Consider the following 12,934-nt stretch of genomic DNA (forward strand, 5'->3'; position numbering starts at 1 on the left):
GTCTTGTGCAATCAAGTTTTACCACAACTGTAATATGGTGGAGGCTGTATACTCCAGACCTTTAAAACTAACTTTAATACCAAAGACGTAACCTTTTCTCAGGTATTTTTTTTCTTCACCCCTCTTAATTCAAAACTTTAATATTTTTTCCTAATATCTTATTCTCTCCTAATAAATCCACATACCATCATACTGAATTACTCACCATTTAGGCTTGAAATCTATTATCGGCAATTAGATACATTTAAACCTTGGTCCAGCGTTAACATCTCTTCCCTCAATAGTTGATAGATGTGAAGTGCACTTACATTGTATTTTTGTTAAGCAACTGTTTGGCACCAGGTGGCCATCTTAGATATTCTTTGTTTAACTCCTCTCCTAATGTTAATCGCAGCTTGCTGAAATTTTCACGGCGGTACCTCTTGTGAAGGGGCGTGATATGCTATATGATATGTATAATATCTTCATACCAGTTTTTAACCTTGACCTACCTTTCAAGGTCGCCGGTGTAAGAGTTTGTGCAGAATAAAAATGTCATTTTACGAGTCATGTTACCTGCCTTTTGTAATGAGTTCAGGATGCTGATTTTCCACAGTGGACAAGTTGCATCTTGTGTTCAGCTGTCTTGTTCGATAGCCTTTAAAGCAGTCGTTATTCCCGTTGCAGATGCCTGTGGGAGTATGAGTGTCTACACTGGTGAAAACTCACTCATGCCAATGGTCTCTTGCTCTGTCACGAATGACCCCAAGACGTGTTTTGAGAGTCTTAACGAGTTACAGAAGATGATAATTGGTTTGGAGCAGGAGCACAAGAATTATCATAAACATGTACAACGACAGACAATCTTAGGATCAGAGTAAGTATTTCATCTTTGTTTGTTTCAAGGCAGGCAATTCGCTTTTCATGTGCAATCCCCTTCAAACCTTTTACTGCGTCAGCAATTTTTCACTCGGCACCATCTTGTTCTGACAGCACAGTGAGTTGATATCTATGACGTATCGGAGAATGGTAATGAAGTGTTGAAGGTTCGTTGACTTGACTCTGGAATGGTAAAATTTGAGCGACTTAAACAGGCAGACAGTGGATGAAAAAATTCCAAAAACTACTCTATACCGAGCTACTTACTCTCAAGTTACTCCTCATGTATCCATTGACCTCCAAATCGGATCACAAATAGTCATTAAAAGCGTACAAAAAGCCCAACCACCCAACGAACACCATTGATGTGACAAAATGGCACAAAGCTCTATCAGCAGACAGTTTTCCTGCTCTGTGGTGACACTGGAGATTGACCTCCTGGCTTATGTTTCAGCTCAAATTATAGAGCTCTGAAGATTCTATCGTCTTGAAATTTATCTTCAGCTGTATACTGTGAGGTCTAATGGTTATAAACAACATATCTAATATTACCGTTTAAACTTCAGCCCAAACTGTCGATGCCTTTCTTTCCAGAGAAAAGCCCATCGGTGATGAAGACTTGTCCAAGTTCGCAGTCATGACACGCTTGTGACCCAGCGGGGGATTGTGACTTACAGACTTGTGTTATCTACGCTGTGCCATAAGAGTCACATTGCGGGATGTGATTGACTCTACCCGAGATATGTAGGGCCCCGGATATCTGTTATTTGCAAAAATTTGCGCTCGAGACTTGTTTTGGCTTTTCAAAACATTGATATTTTCTGTATCAAAACAGATTTTAAAAAGTGTCTTTTAGGTCCCCTAGGGCATCGGTAGGGGAGTAAAAATCACCACCTGCCTGTTCACTTGTTTTCCATCTTTCTTATAGAAGGACTAACGCACTCTATTTTTAGTTGTAAGTATAACTACAGTTAGCTCCAAGATGCTCATAGCTTTTTCAAATCATTCTCATTTTCACAATTTCTCAAGGATTTTCATTCAACCTACTTCATATGAATCTTTACGTCATGTCCCGTCGCTTTAATCCAATCAAAATATTCTGTCTAAAAACACTCCAGAAAAAGATGACTTTGTGTAGGATATGTAATAATGTTCCCCATCAATGATACGGTTCATGTCAAGAGTCGAGAAGATATACTTCAGGCACGCTAAGTTTATGACCAAATGGGGGCTTCTAATAGATGCCCTGGAAAGTATAGCATAAATGCAGCCTGACACACTTTTGCCTCTTATAGTCAGCTGCTATAGGACATCAACCACTCCCGAACCGTTTTGAACAACAAGGTCGCCATCTATCGTTTAGCAATCATGAAAATGCCTGCCCTCTCACTCTGTATTATATCATGTAATCTACATGTACATGTATGTGTTTCTGATGAATGAAAATATTAATTACAAAAAGAAAAATGTACTCATGCAAAACATATGCCAAGACATGGCATGTTATGTTATGATGACATACTCACGATACTGGCAACTTGAGTTTGGAGCTTTTGCCTCGCAATTAGTCATGACATAACGACAATGGTGGCAAGTCCTTGTACAAAATGTGTGTAGTAAAATTTCCTACACTGTAACTTTGCATCTTTTACTGGAGCAGTTGTGGTCGGGATGAACTTTTGAATGGATTAAAGCATATTTCCTACGAGAAATACAACGCCTTTCCCGCACCTCAGTAGGTACCAGAGCATCATCAAGTCATACGCAAGTTACTAAATGGAACCCTATTGCGGGCCCTATTGTCCACATGTTCAGCAGGCCTAATCTAGCTAACTGATCTGCACCAGACTTATGCACAGGAAATGACACGTTTCATTTTCACCGCCCGAGAAAATGTAAGAAGTAGGCTGAATCATTGCTGTGCAAAATCCACTTTTAAAATGGTGATAAGACTGATGTGCAGATTCATTTTGAGGTAAGTGTAATAAAAAATGCAAGAGGAATTGTGAAAATGAGAGCGATATATGCAACATATCTCAAGATTGTGGGGCGAACTGTAGTGTGCATGTTGAGAAAATTACTGTTTCCCTCAAAACTTTTGCAAGCGTTTTACCTTTCTGTCCTTGTGCGGTTCGAAGGTTCGAGCATAAAATGTTAGTTTATCGGCACATTGATATGCATTACGGCTCCATATTCCGCAAAATGTACAGGACATGCACAAAATGTACAGTTTTGCAGAAAAAAGTAGTCGGCCGTTAACTAATCTGTAGAGCAATTGGAATTTAGGCCTGGGTGCGCTAAGATAATCCAGGTTTCAGTATTGACTATTCCAGTTCATCTCAGTCGCACCAGCAATGAGTAACACATGCTTGGAGTACCCAAAGTAACTGTGGGTATCTTGAACATTTTTAATTGTGCTTTCTAACATTTATCAAAAAGAAATTCATATCAGAAAATGTCTTTTAACCAGATTTTTTGGTGGCCCAGATGGGACGAGCAGCTAACTGTGAACCAATGTCCAATGTTGTTTATCCCTGAATAAAACCCTCCATATTGCCCATCTAGTGCTGTCTATACCCAACATTTTATCTGTTCAAGTTCACATTTGAATTTGATATATATATTTGAGTGTAATACAAATGGATCTTTGATTGAAAGAATGTTCTGGTTGAAGTAACCATGAGATGTTCCTTTCTAATGTTTCACCAAGCATTGAACTTGTTCAGTATTTCCAGTATTCTCGTTTCAGTCACTTGTTGTGTAATTCTCGAGATAAAACCACGTTTAAAAGCCAGGTTTACCATTGTTATTATTCGATTGTGCTAGAGTAGGAAAGGAGTTGCAGGGACCGCCCATTATTAAACGTGTTTATTGCTACTTCTTAGTTCCAAACCCCACTGCCTGTTTAGTTCACCTCATCTTATGGTGCAGAGCCTGTTGTCCGTCATCCGTTAGCAAGGCACGTTTTGTTACTGCTGGAGCTATCGACTTGAAACTTGGTACATATGTTCCCCTATGTAACGACACCTGGGAGAACAAATTTTGATCAGGTTCGATGATTGATTTTTTTCACCAGGTGGCTAAAACTGAAAACACAAAAAGTGTTATATTTTCTCTAAATAAGGGCTCGATCATCACCAAATTTTTATCGTAGGTACATATAAAGACGATACATAACACGTAACACGAGTTTTTGATTTGACCTACTTTTCAGGGTCGCAGAGGTCAAATAGCGTTAATTGGCCGATGGTGGCACGTTGGGTAACTACTGGAGCCATTGGCTTGAATTTAGTACATATGCAGCCCTATGTTATGAAACCTTGTGGACTAAATTTAGGTCCTGTTCGATTCCTGGTTTTGCCACCAGGTGGCTGAAATTGAAAACAATAACATGGCCCTGGTCATTTCATTTCATTTGCACCGGTCCCACTATCCTCTAATGCGGGCCCCGTCAGATGCTGCACTCGAATGGAGGAATACAGTCTATTGCCAACAGCATTACTTGATAGCGGGTAGAAAAATATCATGAGTCTCATCGACTGCTTTCTGAGTTTACTAGTGATGGTACCAATCTGCGGATGTCTGACTCATAGTGACTTGTGATGTATTTTCCTACTGTTTTATAATGTTTGACCTTGTTTCCAGGTGACCTCTGTTACGCATCCTGCATTGTTAAGGTTGTTTTATTTCTTTGTTGTTTTGATGAAGATTATACAATGTTCAGTCTTGTTAGTATGCATTGTCTTTTGTAATGAATGACACTTTAGGTATCTTTAAAATCTGACCCTTCACAAATACACCTATTTCAGTGTTTAAATTGATCCCCTGCTGTCCATTGTTAAGTTCAGTGTGGGTTTTTTTCTCTTATATTTTCAAATTAACTTTAACCGAGGCATTCCACTTTGAGGAGAAGAAACTGTTTGATTATTAGCAATCGAAAATCTGCAATTGTATGTTTGTTTGGTCAAAAGATTTAACATTTAATTTTTGTAAAATTGAAATATTTGTAGCTTGCATCACACATTCACATGGACATCTCTTTGAAGAGGTCATCTGGGCAAAGGACATCTCTATAGAAACCTAGGTCAATTAACACTTAATAGGGGAAACGGAGTCATACAACTTCCTATTCTTAAGCAGGATGTTTAAGAATTAGAGGGCCCGAAGGGTGTCGCTCAAATTGGACCCTCTTGCATGCATCCCAACCTTTCGTCAAAATAAATCCATATTCAATGGTTTAATATGGTTTGTCACAAGATAAAGCCATGATTTGGTTTTTTTCTTAGGTTTGTATGAAGTGCACTCGCCTGACTACCTGTCTCCTTCAAAGGAAACCTGTAGTGAAACGCTTATAAAAATGGGGAGTTTTGAACGGCCCGGTAAAAACCTTAAGACGGGAATAAGCTTCCATTGATTGATATTAGCAGTTTTGAGTTCCCCTCAGGTAGTTGATTATGTAGCCAATGAGCTGCATCAGAAGTAATCACCAATTTAGTTATTTTTACCACGATAAAGACTTGTGTCACGACTGAATCTCTTTAAATTTCAATGTATCAAATTCAAAACATTAAATTGCTATATTGCCAAGAATTTCTGCAAGATTTTGCCCCAAAATCTGCTTTGGGCTTTGTGAAGTCGTGGGGGAAAACACTTCAACCCTTTGAGGCATGATCGTGATTTAAAGCGTATTTCCTACAACAAGTACAATGCCCTTCCCTCGCCTCAGTAGATATCAAAACATCATCAAGTCATACGCAAGTTACTGAATGGAACCCTATTGCGGGCCCTATTGTCCACATGTTCAGCAGGCCTAATCTAACTAACTGATCTGCGCCAGACTTATGAATAGGAAATGAGACTGTTCATTTTCACCGCCCGAGAAAATGTAAGAAGTAGGCTGAATCGTTGGTGTGTGAGATCCCTTTTAAGTCGACAAAGTAAGACCTCTCTGTTTGCCCAATCTCAACTATAATCGCCCAAACTTTATACACAGCATCCCTTCACTTTCCCACTTATTTGTGAGACTGAGCTACTCCGAATGAATATGATAACTTTAGTAATGTAGTTCGGTACCTGAGCATGATTTTCATATAAGGTTTTCCAGGGTAACATTTTTACTTCTGCGAGTATTTTGGCGTCAAACGTGTTATAAACAACATTTTTCTCCAGAAATCAGTGCTTTTTGGGGTGTATTTTTGTGGTAACTCGGGCTCCAGAGGGTTAAGAAACAAGTATCAATAGTGCTTTCATCATTGGAAAACCAAGGAAATGCCATGCCCAGATAACCCCTTTAAGTTGCTACTCTCACTGATTGAGAGCTCCATCTATGAATGCTTTACTTATGATCACTGACATTTAGTCGAGGAAGGAGAATTTCATATAATGCATAGATTCCTTTCACATGTTTGAAAAGTTCCAGTGTGTATTTTGAACATTTTTAAGTGGAAAGGGTTCAACATGTTCACTGCCAAGCCCTTTAGTGCTCAGAGTGTGATGGTCCCCATGCTAATAGTGTGTACACACAGATGTTTCTATCATAGAATGAAGAATCTATGATATAGGAAAATCATCATAGATTCTATAATAGATGGTTTCCATCATAAAATCTATGGAACATCATTGTCATATCCACCATGGGCCCATCATAGATTAAGTAAGAATTCAGTTCATCATTGAATCTTTATACTGGAATGAGCAAACTTGGCGAATGGATTCTTATTTTCCAGAATTGTCTTACTGAACCTTGATTCATCTCTCATCACAGATTCTATGATTGGCCATCATTTCATAGATGTTAAAATTCTTTTTTTGCATGATAAATTCTATGATGGGAATTTCATCGTAGAATCTGTACTGTGTGATCCATTCTAGCGCATGTTAACATTGAAGTCACCAAGTAGAGTGACAGTCTTCCAAATTCTTGAAATATGATAGACTCTTTCACCAGTCTCCTCCATTCACTCATTACAGAGACTGGTTCTTGACGGCATTTCACTCGTCGTGAACTAGATTCGGGGGCATTGGCTTCCAGTGACCCCACATGTTTTTCTGTAGGTTGGGTAACTTCGAGCCAAGTGAATAATCAGGAATACCAGAGCGCTCGGCATGGACAGTGCATCGACTGTTTTCACTGAAAGTGTATGGCTCGCCTTGGGTAAATCAACGAGGCCTCCTCAACCTTCATCTGCTGTGCGGCGGATATGGTCGAGGTTACCTGGACTAGAAATATGAATAAATTTGCAAATTTCACCTATTCCAGTGTAGTTTTTTTGCCGATTCCATCACAGATTTAATGATGAGCCCATTGTTGATACGACCATGTTGTACCATCTTAGATCTATGGAAATGCTCCATCATAGACTCGATGATGAAATATAATAGAATCAGTGATGACGATGACTATCCTCTGTTCTAGATTCTTTGACAGAATCCTTCGCCTGTGTATTACTTTAGCGGGGAACTGACAAGCACATTTTTTCTAGAATTGGCATTTTTGGATTTACAGTATATTTTTCCTTTGGCAGATCTGTCTCGAAGACAACGAATATCAAATTTGTGACAAAAACAAAAGAAACCATATCCAATACGTAGATTACTTTACGGTCATTCCATGTGGTAGTCATTGATAAACTCTAGACTCACCGATATAAGACCTTTTTGGAATATGCAAGCCAAGCCCCCATAGATATAATACCTTTTGTCGTTCGATGCCATTCAACATTGACCAGTCGAGAAGCCAATAGGGGGACCAGAAGTTGTCTAACATTTCTGATGGTCATGACATCATGTCCTGCCCTTAGCGTTGTTTGTGTCGACTTCACAGCAAGGGTTCAGAATGACGGGAAGATAGGCCCGGAGCCAATCAGGTATGAAGGGGCCTTTGCCTGTTCATTGGGCATTTTGCCTGGGGTGGTCACGCCCAGAGGTACTGAAACGGTGTTGGATCGGTGAGTCTAGAGTATCGTCGATAAAGTATGATTATGTTTGTTGTGCTTGGCTACGAGGTGGTGATCGTCTGCTACATCAAACCATTTTCAAAGTTTCAGGAATCTTCTCACGGCGCAGAAGTCCTCTGTGCAATTTTTTAAACAGAATTTCTTTCTCGGTGAATTTGAAGCCTTTCTTCTGGAGACATATAGGCATGACTTTTCTACATACATAAACTGTATAGATATCTCTTCATAAGCAATTAGTCTTGTTAAGGATTGGACTTCTTTGGTAGCTCACCTGGACACTGATAAAAGCTGAGGTATGTGATGTAGTCGACCATCACCACCTGCTTGGCCACCCAGTATATTTCAAGCTTAACTTCTCCTTTATGCCCACCCAATATGATACCCAGACACTGAACTAAAAGTTATTCAACCTAGACATTTAAAGGCTTATTATTGAGGCCATTTCTATAAGCAAAATGGCCCTGGCTTATTCATTCCAAACCTTGGTTGTTTCTTTAATTTTATTCAGAAGTATTTTAGTGAGTAATTGTTGGTTTGTTTAAGCAATTGAATTAGTTTATTGAATCGTAACTGCATTTGTTAAAGTTGAAGTGTCTTGATATAATGCCGGACTGGCACTGATGAAGTTTACATGGGTCTTTCTCCGAGGCTCATGCTGGGATGTTAGAACATTCTACGGATGTGACCCATCTCGGCAAAACCAGGCATATGCTGCTCTAAGCTTGGCAGGTTGTGATGGACTTGTTCATTTCACCTATGTCTCCCTTTTGTGAAATCGGAGTACATCAATTTCTTCCATTATCCCCCGGCATCAGTTAGTGATTTAGGGTCATTTTCTGTGCGAATGAGCCTCGTTTTGTTGTGATGGGTCACAAAAAGTGTACACATTGTTGGGTGTATATCTTAGCGTCCTCTATTGCAAATACTCTCAACTCGGCTCTATAAGACCAGGTTGGTGATACCGACCAATACCACATTTATGATGTTTATTCAGAAGGATATTCATCCAGGTTAGGGATGGTAGGCCTATAAAAATTCTCGTCAGACCTCATTCGTTGGAATCGTGATTTTGGGTAATCCTACATGTATGTAATGGGCAGGCAAGAAATATATGATCTGGTTTTATACAGCCGAGTTGAGAGTATATTCCTCTACTATGTAATTATCATGGATGTTAGCCAGGCATTATTCCTCGAGGCACTTCTTCTTTAAAATTTTGCAGAAGGGAAACTACAGGGGGTCATCCCCTTTCTCCGAAAAGAGTATGTTTTGTACACTTTTGAAAATGTTATATATTTAAGGATGGCCCCAGCACATTCGTGACCTCTCTGTCAAAAGTCAGTTCTTGTCACACATGCAGAAAAGGGGAAACAATATTTCTCAGAAAATGATATTATGATTTTTTATGCACTTCCATTAGTGAATTAGCGGATAAGTTCTTTTTAGGCAGTGGTTTTCACACAAAGTTAAGAGGGGTACGCGATTCATAATTACTGGTTGTCCCGGGAAAAAAATACGGTTTTATACACAATGCCATTGTGAAGTTATTATGCATGCAAATTTGCTGAAACTTGGTTTTATAGTATATTTATATCTCTCTACACGATGGCAATGTTGAAATTTATATTTAGTATGTATATCGATTGGAAATTTTCAAATCAAAATTTAAAAATTCAACGAATGGCGTGGGCCTTTAAAGCCCTAGCCATTTGACATTTTCGTGCGTGTGTACAACAGTTATGAGGTAAAGGGTGTCAAAGTTTATACTCTATTCTCGGTTTTTTAACAACCAGTCCGTTGGCCATGCCCCAGTCCACGATTACAATACTGCATAGCCACATTCATGAATGGAGGTATGTCTTCAAGCGCCAATTTTGTCTGGATTGGCTAGTTCAGCAATGAATTGACAGACTTGACGTATACCTAACCGGCTGGTCGTCATTCTGGTATTCTGACCAATCACTGGTAATCGACACCATTTCTTCAATAAGCGGCAAAGATAAGATTACACACTGCGGGCCGATGCTCCGGTTTGGCCTGAGCGTTATAGCAATGCTAAATTATGACTGCATCATTGTTGAAAAGGGGCTGGACATACAACATGCTGAATTGGTAGTTTAAAACGGAGAATAAAGTATAGCATGCAGTGCACTCTTATACTGTACACATGGATCAACACAAACTGACAAGTTCAGATCACTACTCCTAAATATTTCTCTTGGACACCAATTTCTGAAAATAATTCAAAAAAATTCAAAACATTTTACAGATTATGAATTCTCAAATGAATATCTCCATACATTCTAAAGCAAATGTTGTGTATCTCCCTCTTGTTTCACCAATCTTAGACAGTTTCTGAATATTGAAGTCATAAGCCCCGATAGATACACATGGTTGTTTGCTGTTAGACATGTTAGAAAGACAGTCAGTTGGTAACAAGACATTTTGAAGTGGTCAAGTCGCAATGATTCTGCGTGGCCTTTCAGTCGAGTTTTGAGTAAATAAAGCGGTCTTAGATTGGGGAAACTACAGTTTCTCCCCCCCCCCTCCCCGCATTGTAAAAGTAACTTTGTGCATAATTAGCACATATAAATATTACAGCATCTTTCTTGGACCCAAGTGCCCACTTTCGACAGAGCAGGTCAGATATAATTTTATGAGTAGTGAGGATATGACATCTTGTGGTTGTTCGTATTGTAAGAATGGGTGAGAATATAGGCATATTTTATTGTCAAATAAATCTACAAAAATATTTACTGTTGTATTAGATAAAAGTTTGTTTGTTTCTTTTTTAGTTGGCTGTTTGGTTTGCAAGTCCCCCGCAACGCCAACGACGCCTATCCCATTGTTCGAGCTCCTGATCACGATGTCAAATGGGACAGGCGCTCACATTGACGTTTCGGGGGCTTAGTGAAAACTCCTACCGGTAATATGAAAACGTTCGTCACTTAATTTAAATCGAAGTTGTCATTAGATGGCAGTAATTCGCTCTCAAAGTTCAAGTCGGAGTGGGAGTCGTAAATGATGCACAAGCTCTCTAATGACGCGAAGCAGGACGGATGTAGGCCTAATTTGTGATTTTAGCTTGGGAGAAATGTGTTTTCACCGAGTCTAGACTCTGGTTTTCACAACTTTGACTTACGTTTGGATGACGTTTCAATGTCCACGCGGTCTGACATCTGTTCCCATCTGAGGTGTGGTTGGTTTTACATTCTGAAATACCGTGGTTGCAAAGAAGTGTTGATTTTTATGTAGCGCATCGGTTGGTTTGATAACAAACAAGGCCGTTGACTTCGAGGGTCGCAGCTAATGAGGCTGATGATGGCTGAGGAGAGATAAAAGGAGTTTAAAAAAACGGACTAAAACTCACCAAGGCAAAGACTCCCACCACGAGGTTGAAACTGGGGCCAGGGTAATCCCCAACAATGCAATGTAGGCTACAGCGTGTTAGTACTTATCACCGTACGAAAAAAATCATGCTCTAGATTTCTGCTCCAGACGACGGTCACAATGTACATGTACACAGTAATAAAAAGGAAGATGTCAAAAAGCCTCTAAGATTTCTAATAGAAATACTTCATTCTCTCTCAAACTGAGTTATTCGCATCAACACTTTTAGAATCAATGTCAGACCAGTCCGTGTATAATTCATTAGCTCATTTAGACATGTAGGCCTCCTAAATAAAAGTGCAAAACGAAACGGCCGCTAGGCTATGCGTTAATTATAAAGGGAACTAAAAGCTAGCTGCTCCTAATAAAGGAAAATGGGTCTAAATCGGGAGCTTTCATTTCGCCCAAAAACTCTGCAATACGCATCGGTTTTGGTCTACAATTTGACTATGCTAGTTACCTGTCGTGTTCAAACGTCCATCCCGTAGATTGTACATTTCGGTGGTTATTTCTGGTGTTAGGCAGTCCATCTCGACCGTTCGTGCAGCGAGTGGACGGTCTCCCTGATCCAAACGACCCATCAGGTTGGTCAGTGTGCCTCCCTATCGATCACCCTGGCCCCTCCCAGTCTATCTATCAAGTGGTTCTCCATCGCGGCATGGTTTTTCATAGCAGCAGACTTGCTGTTGCAAGCCGTGTGTGGCCGCATACGCTGCTGGTGTAAAGGCGGCGACACACGAGCGATACCAGAGGGTAAAGATTCCTGAAGACGAGGTGTTACACCACTGGTGTCTCACTATCGGTAGTTGATACACCCGAAAGACAAATTGTCAGACGACATCAACCTTGAGGCGCTTCTTTTGCATCTCTACATCTGGTTTCGCCAAATATAGATTGATTTGCCTTCCTTCTTATAAAACCGAGCACGTTTTCAATGTACATGTAGTTTAACTTAATTATTTGATCGAAGGATCACCGAATCTATGTCATCTTAAGTTGATAATGATCTCAACAAGCAAAGTTCGTGAGCCAATTCGATCATTGTTGCAAACAGTTGTGTCAAAGATTATTCGAACGCCTAGCATAGCCATTCCAGTTCATGTTTCAGAATGTATGCATTCCGTTTGGCTGAAATTTTAGTTCAGTAAATGCAAAATTTAATACCTACTTCGTCCTCTTCGTGTCTTTAGGCTTCAATCTCCGTATACGTCGCCAGCTGGTCTCCTGTTTTGGCGATTGGTGTGCACATATAGGCCCTACTGTTCATTGGAGTAGGTCTACTTTGTTGATGCTGTTGGGCAAAAAGATCCTACAAAAGCTGCTACTATTAAATCTGGTATCATGTAGTGGTGTAACAGCTTGTGGACGACATTGCTGGCTGACTCCAGCCGACATTGCTGGCTGGGGTGAAAACTCCTGGCAGACTGGCAGATGGCGAGAAGTCAGACAAAATCAGACTCCTGGAACTCCAGGTTGGGCGTTTCGGCATGGGGTTCGTCGCACCCCCGTGCTTTAAACGATCAGGGGCGTAGCTAGCTTTTTGGTCACGGTCAAAACACATTTTTGTGACTTCTGGGGGGCATTCCCCCCCCCCCCACACACACACCCCTGCTAGCTACGCCCATGGAAATACACTACATGTACGCATATTGCTTCGAAAACTTCAAATTACGAAAAGTTTGACACCACCCTAGCATGCACTCACCTGATTCGGTAAGAGTATCGTTGAG

The 12,934-nt window shown here is 40.2% G+C and overlaps 1 protein-coding gene across 2 annotated transcripts in view; it reads left to right on the forward strand.

Annotated features, from left to right (window-relative positions):
* LOC135494468 (ras GTPase-activating protein 3-like) overlaps positions 1 to 10,582 on the forward strand; it is a 33,533-nt gene extending 22,951 nt beyond the window's left edge. For both annotated transcript variants that reach the window (XM_064782480.1, XM_064782481.1), the window contains 2 exons: positions 667 to 856; positions 1,453 to 10,582. In XM_064782480.1, coding sequence (XP_064638550.1) covers positions 667 to 856; positions 1,453 to 1,510 — 248 coding nt within the window. In that variant the 3' untranslated portion in view covers positions 1,511 to 10,582. The remainder of the gene's footprint in view (positions 1 to 666; positions 857 to 1,452) is intronic.
* Positions 10,583 to 12,934: the final 2,352 nt, after the last annotated feature.

Source organism: Lineus longissimus, chromosome 10, assembly GCF_910592395.1.
Source record: "Lineus longissimus chromosome 10, tnLinLong1.2, whole genome shotgun sequence".
In the NCBI taxonomy this organism is placed as follows: Eukaryota; Metazoa; Nemertea; class Pilidiophora; order Heteronemertea; family Lineidae; genus Lineus; species Lineus longissimus.